The 16,350-nt window shown below is 34.7% G+C and overlaps 1 protein-coding gene across 1 annotated transcript in view; it reads right to left on the bottom strand.

Moving 5' to 3' along the window:
* Positions 1 to 16,350, bottom strand: part of LOC138175974 (voltage-dependent calcium channel subunit alpha-2/delta-1) — a 429,565-nt gene that overhangs the window by 158,826 nt on the left and 254,389 nt on the right. Inside the window, exon 4 of the mRNA XM_069106588.1 lies at positions 2,662 to 2,793. Coding sequence (XP_068962689.1) covers positions 2,662 to 2,793 — 132 coding nt within the window. The remainder of the gene's footprint in view (positions 1 to 2,661; positions 2,794 to 16,350) is intronic.

Here is a 16,350-nt window from a genome sequence, read left to right as displayed (position 1 = left end):
TTAAGAGACTTGCCCAAGGTCACATAGCTATTTTTTGTGTTAAGTGTCTGAGGCCGGATCCGAACCCAGGTCCTCCTGACTCCAGGGCCAGTGCTCTATTCACTGTGCCACTTAGACGCCCCATTCTTTTTCCTTTTCACCAGAAATAAACACAGTGGCCTTCGGGTTCAGCAACACTCCCGAAGGATTCCCAAATGAAATTGAAATGTAATTGGAAAACACTTAATAAAATAATGTAAATGCAATAGAAAGTATTTAATTCTAATATGTGCTTTTATAAGTCAGTATTTGGCCTGTAGAGATCCTTAATGTATGACTTCATTCAGCTATTTTCGATCATATCCAACTATTTGTGACCCCTTTTTGTTGGCATACTGGAGTGGTTTGCCATTTCCTTCTCCACCTCATTTTATAAATGAGGAAACTGAGGCAAACAAGATTCAATGACTTGCCCAGGGTCATACAGCTAGTAAGTGTCCAGATTTGGACCCAGATCCTCCTGACTCTAGGACTGGCACTCTATTCATTGTGTCACCTAGCTGCATGGATTAATGGCCCCCATTTCTATTTGTATTTGACACCGCTGCTCTCTACCAGAATAACTCACAAACCAGTGTCCAATTTTCAGAAGATGTGATGGAGCTATCCTGTAGTTATTGTAGATCTTCCAATCAGGGCTGCTGAGGTAAGAGGCAGGATCATAAATTTAGAGCTGGAAGAAATCTTTGGGGATATCTAGTCCAACGCCCTCATTTTACAGTGAAGAAAATGAGGTTCAGATAAGTTAAGTGACTTGCTCAAAGTCACACAGATATGTCTTGACTCTGGCTCCAGCGCTCTAATCACTATATCATTCTGCCTCTCCCTGATGGTGGCTCATAAATTCTCCCTCTGTTTCTAGCTAAGTTTCCATTCCTTAACTGGCTCTGTGATTAGCCTGAGACCTTTCTGACATAGGGCCCTCAATGTCATTCTCATGGAAGGGCTAAGGGGCATGGAATATTACAGGCAACTGGTTTGTATGTTTTGCGATATACGTATAAAAATAAACAAAACTGAGACCCTCATATGTTTAGACATATTATTTTCTTTTGGTGCTCTATGACCTGTGCTTTCAATAGTCCATTTTGGTTTTTCCCTTATTCATAATTTAGGTAATTATTCCATTTCAGCAGGAATTCCTGACAAGGCTAGTAAGTGTGACTCAGGTCCTCCTGACTCCAGGGCTGGTACTCTATCCACTGCCTTTAACTTTTAACTTTGTTTTTAACTGAACATCAGAATTGAATCAAATAAGCTAAAAATTCTGACTAGGTGTTGATTTCCATCAAAGTTATCTGCATTTATTATAGACCTAAACACCTGAAAGCTTTCAAGATTGAAAATCAAGAATCTTTAAAAGTAAAATTTCAGGTAACACCTGAGGCCATAATAGTAGTTTGGGGCAGATGCTTAACACACTTCCAGTCAAATAGTAGATATTAACACAGCTCAAATCAAAGGGCAGCTGCTGTCAATTCCCGAGGATTAGCCCTGTTGCCCCAAGCAGATTAGACCATGTAGGCTTTGTAACCAGCATTAAGCCAGCAAGAGACTTTAATGAAAGTGAGGAGATTTGGATAAGGAGCAGAAGTCTCCCTTAACCACCAGGGAAGGATGGTTCAAAAAGATATATCTGAGAAATGATAGGTCCCCTCAATCCCCTGTTGCTGGCAACAGGTACAGAAGCTGGCCTGTTTGGAGACCAGAGAGGTCTGCTACCTTTTAGCTATTCACATCAGAATGGTTCTTGAAACCATAGTGGAGAAAAGGTCATAGCAACAGTCCTGGATTCAAGTCACATGCTGATTATGTTATATATGGATTTATCTTCCAAATTCTAATTCCACATTTTAAGATGTTCTCAATCTTTTTTTTTCTTTTCTGTTTCTTTTTCTAAAGAGCAGACTTATGATTTCATCAGTGTAGGAAGGTTTTATTGGGGAAACTTCCTCAATAATGCAAATCAGACACTATTCCCCAATTTGTTTTGATAAGGGAGTTGCCTGGAACACTGAGAGGGTAAGTGACTTATCCAGTGTCACATAGTTATATGTCATAGGTAGCAGTTGAATCCAGCTCTTCCTGACCCTAAAGCCTATCCTGTCAATATCATTGCTACATGTCTATTGGTCAAATTCTATTCCCAGCTCCACTTTTCATGCTTGGTCAAATACAGACACTTGTCCTATACGTGTTGCCAAATGCTTAGATCCTGACTGGTTTGGACCTTTGGCCTGCCCACTCTAACTATCTACAATTCATCTGTGCTCTTTAATTTGTTCCAATGCCTAAAATGCTGATTTCACACTCTGGGTTTATGGTCACTATAGATCCTCATCTCTCTACACTGCTCCTATCTATACAGTCTCTGACCCATTTAGCCCAGAAGTGTCCCTGTCACCTAAAATAGATGTTGCCACTCTAAAATTATTCAGCCTAAAAAAGATTCCACAGAATTGTCCATAGAAAGGAAAGATTTCTATTTTTAAAAATCTATTGTTAACAATGGCTTTCTCATAACAGAAGTTGGGAATCAAGATAATCCCTACCTAGAGAAAGCAGAGGTGCAAACTGAAGTTGATTGGTGAAAAGCATCATCACTTAAGAGAATTAACTTACCTGGGTAATATCTGGCGAGGCCAGTGGCACTGCCAAACACCTGCCACAGCAAGGTAGGATCTTCATCTCGATTTTTTTTGAAAACATCATCTAAGGCACTTGTCCAGTTGAGTTCATTCAACACAATTGTTGCTGTAAAAGAGCCAAAGGAGAAAAAAACAATCCTTTGAATTCAGGGTTTCTTTTGTAAAATTACTGAACAAATTTACTTCACTTGTTTTATTTTTTATTTTGTTTATTTTATTTTATTTATATTTCATTTTTAAAATTTCATATTATGTATCTAGGTATGTATGCACATACACACATATATGTATGAATATATATGCATCTATATATATACATGCATACATGCATTTATGTGTATGTATAAAAACACATACACACATATGAAACTCTAGATACAAACTAAAAATTCAGTTGGTTTTCCAGATATTCATAAACAGACATAAGATGTAACTTTGTTAACACAATTTGGAGTCAAATTTTGTTGAACATTGGGACGTTGGGGTCTGATAAGAATGAGATTTACTTCAGGTGTATGAATACTTCGTTGTAAATCTGTTAGCTCTACTGAAAATATGATTCAAAGCAGAAACCCTCTTAGAATGTGGCCTGCATCACTTCAGATATGTAAGGTATATTACTTATCCTATTTCTTTACAGAATACCTTAGTCTTACATCACCCCTTAAGTTCAAAACTTGCTAACAATGGAGAGTAGAAAAAATATTGGGGAAAAAATAATACAGTGTGCCTTCTAAGCATTTGCCATCTGTAGATGTCATCTTACAGACCTAGTTAAGGATTACCTTTAAATTGGCCAAGTCTGCATTACAAAGTATAACAGTCAATAACACAGATTTGCTATCTCTTTTTTTTAATTCATTGCACATGTCACAGATAATAAAATCAAGTGACTAATGTTCATGATCTGTCAGGAAATTATCAGATCAGGCATCTCTGGAATAGAGAAATTATGATAATGACTGGACAGTGACTCTGGTCTAAGGATAAAGACAGGTGATCCCGTGGAGCAATAATGTACTATCTTCTACAGCAAATCTGAGAGCAAACGGGACTAAAGTTAAAAAAAAAAAAAGACATACAGGTGTGCTTTTATTTTTGGTGGAAGTAGGGAAATGTTTTAAGAAAGTGCTAAACACTATCATTTAAATGCTACTGGAAAAAAGAAAACATTGAACTAAATACATGTGAATTGTAAAATAGGGTTGGGACCAGCATTCTAAAGCAGGGCTCATTATTACAGGCTAACAAGATTTTCATCTTTATGGATGTGATTGCTTGCAAAAAGATCAGTTGTGTGCATGTTAATATTCATGAGTTGGGCCAGTTCCATAGTGTTTTGTAGATAGCAGAAAATTCATATTCGTAAGCATGATCCAATGAACACTAAGTGACCAGTTATATGGAAATTCATATTCACAGAGATGACCTGAATGGATACTCGTTATTCTTGGGTATTTACATTAATATGCAACATAGCATACAGAAGGGGAGCGACAGAGCTTTTCTTTAAACATTTATGAATGTTACAGTACTATTCAACTGAACAAACAATGGAGTTTATTTATGATATAGATAAACTTCATTATCCCCCAATCTGTCCTGAATATCTGCTTAATTTCCCCAAGTCTCTCAATTCACCCTAGGCAGCAGCTGGCATTCAATTAATTTGAGCATGGTAAGGTTTTATTTGTTAGCTGGGCTGCTACTGTTCCCCTTTGTCTTTTTTTTCTTAGTAGCATAGCAGCTACTTTTTTTTTTAATGACTAGGTAGGCTGTGAGCTTAGCTCTTTGTATAAGAAACAAAACTGTATGGAAATATAGAATTGGACAAAAAATGAAAATTCTGAAATAGGCTTACAATAGTAATTTGTTACTAAAATTAATTTGTTTTGTAATAAAAACTCTGCAAACAAATCTTGATTACAGTATTTTCAAAATGTTTTTCCTCTATATTAATTCACTCTAATTATGCTGAACCATGAAAATAAAATTTAATTCAATCTTGAATTTCTTTCTTCTGGCTTTATATGTTATACACAATGAGATACTCTGTGGCTAGCATATAACTCATCATATATATATATATATATGTATATATATATATATATATATATATATAAAACAACCTTGTGATATATAACTACATTCAGTATTGTCCCAATATCAGAGAAGCTGAGAGAAAAAAAAAAGAGACTGTGAGAGTTTAGTTAACTCATTCTTTTTCACACAGGTAGCCACCAGTGGTAGAGCCGGAAGACAAATCCAGGTATTCTAAGGGCACTTTTTTAATTTTTTAGATGGATTATTTACGCCTTTTTTTCCTATAGTAGGACAATTTCTCAATACGCTCCTATCCCCACCTCCCCCGAAACTTCTATAGCAAAATGAATGAATGAATGAATGAAGTTAAACAAAATAAGCCCATGCCTTTTCCATCATACCTCAGGGCCTTTCTCAGAGATTGAGATAATTTTGTACTTTTTTTTTTCTCCAGGGCCAGTGTTCCATTCACTGAGCCAACTAGCTGCGCCAAATTTTGTACTTTTTACAGACATTGCAAAGTATGAAAAACTTATTTCAATTTCTTTTTTTAATCTGTACTCCATTACTTTTAAATCTGGGAGTTATAAATATATCTCTTTAAAATGTAAGAACTATCTTTATTCAGAGGCAGCTAGATGGCTGAATGGATAGAGTATTGGGTCTGCAGGCAGGAAGGCCAGAGTTCAAATCCAGCAGCGTGAGCTTGGGCAAAGTTATTTAACCTCTATTTCCTCAACTGTAAAATGGGGATAATAATACCACCTAACCTCTCTCAGAACTGTTATGAGGATCGAATAAGAGTATTTGTAAAGCTGTTAGAACAATGCCAGCCTGGGTGATATACAAATGCTAGCCTATATTTCTTAGTATTCCACTTAGAATAATATGATGGCATGTGTATCTTAGTTAACTGAAGGCTACAAATATATTCATCTCTCTTTAACAAGACTTATTAAAGTATTATTCAAATTTCATTTTATTGTTGTTCCCCCTATTTGTTATATGATGAAGTTGCTTTAATTTTTTCATAGAAGTTTTTACACACAAAAATATAGAAAATAATATTAGGATAGTAATACCACTTCCTAACATATGTAATGGCACATACACATAGCTCATAATTTGTATACAGTCCAATCTATTACATAATTTTATTAGAAGAAACAGCCTTTGTAGAAATGATTCATCATGGTAATTGCATGAAAAATATATTGTAACTACTTTTCCTTGATGAAATATTCTAAACAATAATACATATTGAAGTTATCATAGCATAATTGAGATTCAGTTAAATTATCCAAATAAAATACATTCAGATGTCTTCTCTTTCTCTTCAAATTAAAATCTAACTCTGATTTTTTTTGGTGGGGGGAGGAGAGGGATAGAATTGTATAATGGATAAAATGCTGGTTTTAGAGTTACGAAGACCTGAATTCAAATCTCATCTTTGAAAGATTTGAGCTATGGGACACAGGGCAAAGTATCTTTCAGTGCCTCAGGACTTATCAAGACATGCCCAGATTACATCTGTAACCTAGTTAGCAGAGAAAGTCCCTATGACTGATGAGGTCCCTATGTTGATGAAATCACAGATCCCTCAAGTGTTTGCATATGCAAATGATAGATAATAAATTCATAAGCCATAATGCATAACTGAATGAATGTTTGATCTAAAGAAATGGTTCCACACTGGGAGTTCCCTACACTAGTGAAGTCATACATAGATATATATCCTATATCGATAGATAACTAGATAGATGGGTAAATAGATAATAGAGATACAGCTATACTTTTCTATCCACATGTGTGTGTAAATAAATATGTCTATATATACACATATGTTGTGTGTGTCTGTGTATGTTTGAGTTAATGTAGTTTAATGTATAAGAAATCAGTTTCTGATTCAGAAAGACTTGGGCATAGGGAGCATCTATGACAGATATGACAGCTTTTTACCCCTGATTAAATCAATTAACTTCTCAGTAGTCTCAGGAAACTATGATTTTCTTCAAGTTACAGAAAGGATGCTGATCTGCATCAGTGGAAAGGTTTGCCAGATGGGGAGGGTCTTCTGCCTGAGTGTCTGTCTCTCCCAGTCTCAGTTTCTGTCTGTCTGTCTGTCTGTCTCTCCCTCTCCCTTCTCTCTTTCTCTGTCTCTGTCTCTCTCTGTCTCTCTCTCTGTCTCTGTCTCTCTCTCTCACACACACACACACACACACCATACCCATGCCCTTTGCTTTGAGTATCTTTACTGCTAGCAAACTTAAGATTTGTCTTGATGTGAATCACAGCCTTTTCTTTTTTTTAAGTATAGGTTTGTGGTGGGCAAAATGTCACAAAGCACAGATTTTACTTTCATATTGTGAGTTTCCTTGAAGGAAAATTAGATAAAAGCTCCTTCAGGGATTGTTCTGTAAGTTTCCTATATAGATTATTTGTTATTTTTGATTCTTTTATTTAATTGAAGCCTTGCCCAGCACAGTTTTAAAAACTGAACTATTCTTGTTTGTTGAAAAATCAGTTGAGGAAACTCATGGCAAAGGACTTGTGTGTGGGTATGTATTTTCCTTTCTACTCTAATGCTATGATGTATGACAAAGGATGTACTATTTGTATTGTGTGAGGGTTTTTCATTTGTTTAGAAATTACCTAGTCCAGTCAAATGAATTTTAAGTAGATATACTTGTAAGTAACAGAGGGGTTGCTGGTATATCAGATGAGAGAGTCTCTCATGCTACTGAAATCACAGATCCAGAACACCCCCACCTCTCCAAAAAAAATATATGTACTGAAGGGAAGAAAAATGCTAAGGGGCAAAAGGAAGAAAAGGTAAAGGGACAGAACAGCCTTTTAGGTGGGAAGATGGCCTACCTCTGGTCACATACTGGAACCCTGCATCATAAAGGTGAGAGCTATAATGGACCGTAGAACCAAAAAGTCTCAGAGCTAATGTGTTGGGGTTAAAGTCTCACTCAGCTTTAGAAAATAGTAATCACTGATCTTTCATTTCTTTCTTGGTCCAAAGAAGTCAGGGAACATGAAATATAGGACTGTTAGAACTTTTCCCTAGTAGTTTGTCTTTTACAAAACCAGATCTCAGCTTTTCTTTAAACAGATAAATGATTTTTAAGTTATTTTCAGAAATATATTTTTCTCATTAGATATAATTATAAATGTATAGAACCTGAAGAAATCTTACAGTGTATTTCCTCAGAATTATCAGTTGAAGCTCAGAGAAGTTATATAACTTGTCCCAAGATCACAGTCAACTAACCATACTCCCGCAAAAGTAGGGCTGAAGTCCAGATCTTCTGAATTCACTATTTTTTTATCATTCAGATAAAGAAGATTGTAAAAGATTCAGAAAATCAGTGTTAACAATTCAGGCTTTCCTTAAGTTGCATGCAGGTCACAAATTCCAATAAATCAGTAGGTTAATGAACTCATCATTATGTTGAAAACAAATTTTGTTTAAGGTCTTAAGTTCACTCTCCCTTCCATACTATGAGTGTGTGTGTGTATCTATAAATATATATATATATATATATCACCTTTACATACATGCACACATACACACACATACCTTTCAGTATCCTAAATGCTACAATTTTATTGTAGATTAGTTCATTCCCTTCAGTAGCTTGAAAATATATATACATCCACATACATATATACATACACCCACAGAGCTAGGTGGATAGAGCACCAGGCCTGGAGTTCAGAAGACTCATTTTCCTGAGTTCAGACCTGGCCTCATACATTTACTAACTGTGTGACCCTGGACAAGTCACTTAACCCTCTTGGCCTCATTTCCTCATTCATAAAATGAACTGGAGAAGGAAATGGCAAACCATTCCTGTATCTTTGCCAAGAAAACCCCAAAGGGGGTCACAGAAAGTCATACATGACTGAAAAATTACTTAACAACCATAGATAAAGATATATAGGTGTGTGTGAAGGTGATATATATGTAGTCATTTTGTGTCCCTACACATGCAAACGCACACATGTTCAAAGAATATTGTTTGTTAAGATTTATTATGAGGATTTGTTTAACAACTCAGGGTTGCAAGGTCTCTTGCTTGTGTTCATTACTTATTTTAAGATCCTGACTTTTGTAAATACCATTTGCTTTTATAAACATTCTGGTACATTAAAAAGTGCTCCTGGATTTGGAGTCAGGATCTTGGTTCAAAAAGTGATTGTGCCATGTATTGCCTGTGTGACCCAGGCAAGTTACTAAATCTCTGAAGACCTCAGATTTGTAATTTCTAAAAGAAAGAGATCAGACGAGGCAGCTAAATCTATAATCCAGAGCAGCGGTCCTTAGCCTTTTGTGTCATAGACCCCTGGTGAAAACTGTGGATACCTTCTCAGAAAAAATTGTTTTGAAATGCATTAAATTAAGTATGTGAGATTACAAAGGAAACCAATTATACTGAAATATAGTTATCAAAATATTTAAAAACAAATTTACAGAAATCTATCTATGTAGATCCCTTGGAGGTCTAGGGATCTTAATTGAAGAGCCTTGGCTTTAAATAAAGGAATTTCTGCTCAAAGACTTGTTTTTCCTCCTGAATGCAATATCACTCATTATAAATAATAGATAAATGCTATTTCTAATTAACATTTGCTTCAGGTTGAATTTTAAAGGAGATAGAAATTTCTTGAGGGAAAGGTCTGTTTTATTTTTAAATTTTATTTTTAATATATGGAATAATTACTTAACATAGTACAATAAGAAAAGATGATTGTATATGAAACTGCAAGTCCAATATAAACAACTTGCTGTTCCTTTCAAATATACAACAAATTTATCAGGGAAATTTATTTTCTTTTTCTGTCCCCCGGCCCTCCCCCCCCATACTCCATGGCTACTGTTAGACACAAATAGGTATATATATATTATTATATTATAGATATAGATATTGTATACATATGTCTACCCGTTCTTTAGATGCAGATATTGTATTTCTTTTTATGTTCTCTATAGTTAATGCGGGCTATAATTATATTACACATAATATATTATAATAGACAAAATAACTTATTCACCCAAAGTCATTCTTAGAATATTGCTGTTACATAAAATATGCTATGTTCTCTTAGTTCTGCTCATTTCACTCTTCCTATTTTTGTGCAACTCTTTCCATGTTTTTCTAAATTCATTGAGCTCATCATTTCTTAAGGCACAGCAGTATTCCACCACAATCATATACCAGAACTTGTTCATCAATTCCCCAATTGATGGGCATCCCTACAATTTTCAGTTCTTTGCCACCACAAAGAGAGCTATATAAATATTTTAGAACATATATGTTCTTTTCCCTTTCCTCTATTCATCTTTGGAAATAGACCAAATAGTGGTAGTCTATTTCTTTGTATCCCCAGTGCCCAGGCATTTAAATGTTTATTGTATTACATTGATGAGAAATTTTCAAAATTTATTTGTTCAATATTCCTTTAATATTTCACAGATCTTAGATTGTATAGATGTGGTTCTCTGCTCTACCAACAGTGATTACAAACCTTCTGTGCAGATAGATATTCTCTGAAAATTGCTTGGTTTGAAAAATCTATCTTTTTGCGGTTAATCTGAGAAGCCTCTTCAAATGTATCTAAGCTGGTCCTCAGACAATAGAAAGGAAGCATAGTCATTATCCAGGTCCAAAAGAAACAGTGTAATAAAATAAATAAAATATCACTTCTTCACTGAACATACCTAGGCAATTTTAAAAGTATGGACAAAAGAAGTGGCTGTCTGTTAATTGCATTGTCTTTGATATGGAAATATATGCTATTAACTCATGATCATTGAGGCATTGGACTCAATGCTTTGGGTTAGCCTTTCATAGAACCACAGCATCATAAGGGATCTTACACATCATTAAGCCCTTCATTTTACATATAAGGAGATAGAAGGTCTCAGATGCCCAGCACTCTACACCACCATGCTGCCTTGCCTACTGTGGTCATACCTTGCACTGAGCCATTCATATTCTCCATTACCAGTTCTCCCATTTGACCAACGTTCTTTACCCTCAGGGCAGTAGGCTGAGATCAGTCATATATGAATGACAATGTAGAAATTTTCCATTATGTGAAACTTAACAAGATCTAACCTTCATCTGGACCAGGCCTTAAAAACTTACAGAAGTGTATCACAGCTACTTTCAAAAGTGAAATTTACGTATGCAGTTTTTATGAGCTTTTAAAGATGTGAATAATGACTCTTCCTTCTTGAAATAGCAGATTTTGCTAAAATGAATCTTTTATGAATTGTCAAGGCCAAACCTACTCTAAGCATCAAAAGCTGGAATAGCATACTTTGACTTTTAGGCCTCGACTCTGAATAGCATAAGAGGATTTTGACTGATAATTGAGTCAAAACAGCACATACACAGCTCCATTATGCTTACACTCGGTTTTCAAAAACTGGCCTTGGGCTTTGGAGAGCATCTCTTTTACGGTATTCTTCCATTATTCAGTGAAGCTTGTCACCAGAACAAAGGAAAACCTAAATTCATCATCACACAAAAGAAGCATCTTTCTTGTCTGCTAATTCCACAGAAACACACACGTTTTATTTCTCTATCTTGTTTATGACATGGAGTAGAGAAACCTTGACAAGCTCTGAATTCAATTTTTTTTCCTCTCTACAAGTTTAATCAATAAAACACTGCACTATTGCTCCCTTTTAAATAGAGTTGGCATATACTTTTGATGATTTATTCAGTGTATAGGGCCCACTATTCGCTGAAGGCAATGTATAACTTTATTTGAAAAGCCTTAAAGCTATTTATAATCTCTGAACAAATGTCAGCAATAGTTCCCTAATGAAGTAGATAGGCTCTCAGCAGAGGGGGGAAGGGGAGAGAGAGCTTTTGTTACAATTAATTTATAATATAAAGGTGGCTTTGTTGAGGGTCTAGGACTTTTGACTAACAGCTTTTTTTGTGAAGCTGGTTCACAGTTTTAAAGAAATTATTAAAATTACTGAGATATCCAAATATCTATACTTCTATGCAAGTTGAAGAGCAATCTAATTTATAGAAAGTATATTTCACTACTTCAGTAACAATACCATTTTACAATAATGTAATTTAAATTATGAAAAAATTAATATCCTTATGTTTCCAAATCTAAGAAGCCAGACAAGCTATTTTGTATACAGGTCTGATAATCATTTATTTTCATAAAAAGAATGAAAAATTACTTTCAGTTTTATGGTGATTGTAAATAATTCTGTAGTCACTGGTCTATTTTCTAAATGCATTAATCACTATGGTAACTTCTCAATTAATGATTTAAATAAGAAAGTTTTCATATATTTTCTATAAAATAGGAAAAGACAAACTTATTCAAGCAGATGATAAACAATGTTTTATATATTACTGTGGGTGTTGATATTATTATCATTGTTTCACTCAATATTTTTGTTGTCCTGGTTCTGGGGTTGGGAATCAGATCAGTACCAATAGTGGAAACAATATGTTTTTTGAAATGTGGAAGGATGTAAAAGGGAAGTCAAGAAAAACAAAGGATATTTTAAGGATCTTATAATTTAAAAAAAAAATTATCCTGATTAGGTAAGATGTAAAAGGGCACCATTCACTTGAAATCACAGTAAAGCAATCCTCTTTTTCTAAGTTCAAAGATGAAGGACAACAACCAATCAACCAGATTTAAAGCCTGAAGAGAGCTCCTTAGAGATCATTTAGTTCAGTCCACTCATCTTATCAATGAAAAACCTGAAGGTCAACAAGATTAAATGACTTGTCTGAGATCATAAAGGTTGTACATAGCAGAGACTGGATTTAGTTCCAGGTCATCCGATTCTAAATCTAGTTTTCTTTCATCACTCACTAGACTCTAGGAAAACTGTAATCACTTTTCTTGATCTTAGCTGGCTCCTGTGCTCTTGATCCAAAGGAGGCCATTGATGCCAAACTGTTTACACTACTTGGGACTTTTATCCTTGGAACAAAAGATAAAACAAAAAATAATCATAGAAGATGCTGACAACAATTATGCTGAATAATTTTATTATTTTATATATGGAAAATATCATCATACTGTGTTCTCTCTTTAATCACTCTCCTCTCTCCTCTGATTGGAAGTTTGCAGGGTAGAATACTCAAAAGCTTACTTTATAGAAAGCAGAAATTGGACTCCTAGCTCTCTCTACTTTGTTGTACTTAGGGGTGGTTGGGTGGTGCAGTGAGTAGAGCACCAGCCCTGGAGTCAGGAGGACCTGAGTTCAAATCTGGTTGCAGACACTTAACACTCACTAGCCTTGTGACCTTGGGCAAGTCACTTAACCCCAAGTGCCATGCCCTCCCCCCTCCAAAAAGCAAAGAAAAATACTTTGATATTGGGCACCACCTGCTGTACCCATCCCCCTGGTGGCCACTCTACTTTCCAGCCTCCAGTGTATTGTCTTTCCCCATTAGATTGTATGCTCCATAAGGGCAGGGACTGTCTTGCTTTTTTCTTATTTTTATCCTCAGTACTTAGCATAGTGCCTGGCACATAGTAAATCCCTGATAAATGTTTATTAAATTGAATAAAAGCAATAATTTACAAACAGTGACTCAAATATTAATAGAAGATGCATCTAAATTCATATATATATATATATTCCTTATCAAATGCAAAAATGTGATGATCTTAATGTAATAATTCAAGAAATAAAGAAATCCTTATAAAGGGAATTGAGGGACCCTCAATTTTAATATATATTTTTTGAAATACTGTTTCCTAATGCAGAAATCCCAAGATAACATTTATAATTCACAAAATATAAATTTTCTAGGACTCCATAATGATTCCGAGAGTTTGTTACAAGACAGTTTATTCTTTTCCAACCTTTATAATAAGGGTAATTTTCATATTATGGTGAAAGAGATGACAATTAAAATAGATGAATTTAACACAGGAGCTAAGTAAGACATGTCTTATTTTGTTCAGTGCCACTAATCTCTGGAAAGCAAAATTTTAATAAAAAAAGAGAGAATCCACTGATCCAATTAAGAGTCCAGACAATAAGAATCTAGTTTAAGAACTGAAGAGTGTTCATAAATATTAAAATGAACAGACCCTTTTCAGTGGATTTGACTAATGGAATCTAATCTAATCTCAATGTAAATGAAAGATTAATAAGGTATAGGGGGATAGACAGGCCAGATCTAATCTATCTAATCGCATCTGAGGCAATGGAAACCCAACTCATACTGTGGATGGGGAGAACAGAATGCACCAGAGTATGTGAGAAAACTAATGAGGAGATAAGCCTTATTCCTACAGCTAATTTAGGTATAAATATTAAAAGCTCGTTGTCCTTGTCTATTCCCCAGAACCTGTAAAACTGAGTTACCTGGCCCTATTTCCTATTCCTTTAGCTTCCTATAGAGTTACCACCTGGATAAAGCCTGTAACACAGCTGTCCCCCTTAATGACATCTGCTGACCATGAAATACGCAAGGGGTGAAACCAAAGAAAACCACTTCACAATCTAATAGGAGAAATCCCTTACAAGAAGAAAAATGGGAGCCAATGTCATAGTTTGTGTCTGTTAATAGAAGGATTCAAAGGTGTCAACAGGGGATTATTGGAGGTTTTGGAGATTTTGATATATAGCTGGTAGAAAATTCATATGTAGAACAGAGGACTGGCCATTTATCCAGCTCCAATTCATGTATCCTCCAGCACTTTAACTTTTAGTATGTCTAAAGTGGCTAATCTTCTATCTTCTGGCTCTGTAATCATCTTGAACACTATGATTTAGGACCCCATGGTTCCATGAAAATGACAAAGCAGTGGAATAACAATTTGACTACAAGAATTCTTGTTTTGCCTCTACTCTTGAAATCACTGTTTTGATATCAGGCAAATATCAGAGTTTCAAATATCTTCTTATAATATAATTATAAGATCCTTATCATAACATGATAATCATATCACAATATTTAATAGCATTATTACAATAACCCTTACTAAAACTTTCTTACCTCAAAGGGTTATTACTATGATAAATTGAGATAACATGTGAAGATGATTTTTACATACCACTAAAAAATAGAGGGTATTTTATTTTTACCCTCTTCAGATATAATACTAAGGTGCAAGTCTCTTTTCTATTACATACATAATGCACCCTCATATTTGAAATAAATGATTGTATCTTTAGAACCTTAAAATGTCTTATTTCAGTCTGGAAAATGGCTAAAATACTTTATATAATAACTGGCCTTCTTTCCTTGAAGGCAATGCATCTCTTAGGTGTATGGAATTGAAAAACACCACTTATTTTTCTCAACTAGAGCTCATTTCTTCACTGGAGCATATCCATATAGTTCTCATGCCGAAATATAAGCTTTAACAGAAGTAAATTTGGCTATGCCACATATTTTGAAATTCAATCACTAACTTTATACTAATAACCTATAGTCAAGAAATACCATTTCCTATATTTTACAAAGCCACTTTCTGCAGAACAGGACAAGACCTTCAATCCATGCCTTTGTTATAGGAAAAACAAAACAAAACAAAAAAAAACAATTTCTTAAGGAGCAAGGGAACAAGCATTTATTAGGGGTCTACTGTGTACCAGACACTGTGCTAAGCACATGACAAACATTGTTTCATGTAAACAACTCTATGGAGTAGGTAACATTGCAGGAAGTAATAAAATGCTAAGAATGTGAATCAATACTACAATTGGAAATGAACTCAGATATGTTTCATTCTAAACAGAAGCTCATTAGAAAATTTAATTGGAATAAAAGGGGGAATAATCTACAACATAAACATCCAAATATCTCAGTATGATTATGTACACCACAGTAAAATTCAGTTAATGATCATTTTCTTTATAAGTAAGCAATATAGGAAAACAAGAATGTGAGTAATAGCTTCTATCCTGCTGTGAGCAGAGGCAACAACCTTGACATGAGTATTCTTACTAGCTATATGACCCCCAGCCTCACCCCCAGCAAGTTACTTAACCATTATCATACTCAATTTCTTCATTTGCAAAAAGGAGATAATAAAAAGCATTGATTATGGGGATAATAGTAGCATTAACTTTATAATAAAACCAAACTAAATGTCTGTTTCAAGCCTCAAACCCCTAAAGGAATTTTGTGAGGACCAAGTGAGATAATACATATAAAGTACTTTGCAAACTTTAAAGCACTATTTATGGTAATGAATAGTAGTAATATTAGTCTTCAACATATTTTATTTATTCAGTTGGATTATAATCACCTTGACAATGGAGATGATGCCAGACACTGCTGGATATTTCATAGAACCTAGCACTCTGATTTGTATGAGTAGGAACTCAGCATACACACATACAAACACACACACATACAATACTTAATCATAATCCGCTATCACTCATTTCCATTAAAGACTCAGAAAACTGGAAGAAATTTTGGTAGAGGAATGTGATAAAGTGAAAAAAAAAAGGAATGGATTTGGCTCTACAATACATGGGTTCAAATCCTAACTCTTCTACTTATTACCGTAAGCTAAAGAACTTATTTCACTTCTCTGGGTCTTTAATTTCCTCATCTGTAAAATGAATAGATTGAATCTGGTGAGCTCC

The sequence above is a fragment of the Petaurus breviceps genome, unplaced genomic scaffold (assembly GCF_028583685.1).
Source record: "Petaurus breviceps papuanus isolate PSGF00001 unplaced genomic scaffold, PetGlider_PUasm1.0 80, whole genome shotgun sequence".
In the NCBI taxonomy this organism is placed as follows: Eukaryota; Metazoa; Chordata; class Mammalia; order Diprotodontia; family Petauridae; genus Petaurus; species Petaurus breviceps.
This window is presented reverse-complemented; position numbering and strand designations above follow the sequence as displayed.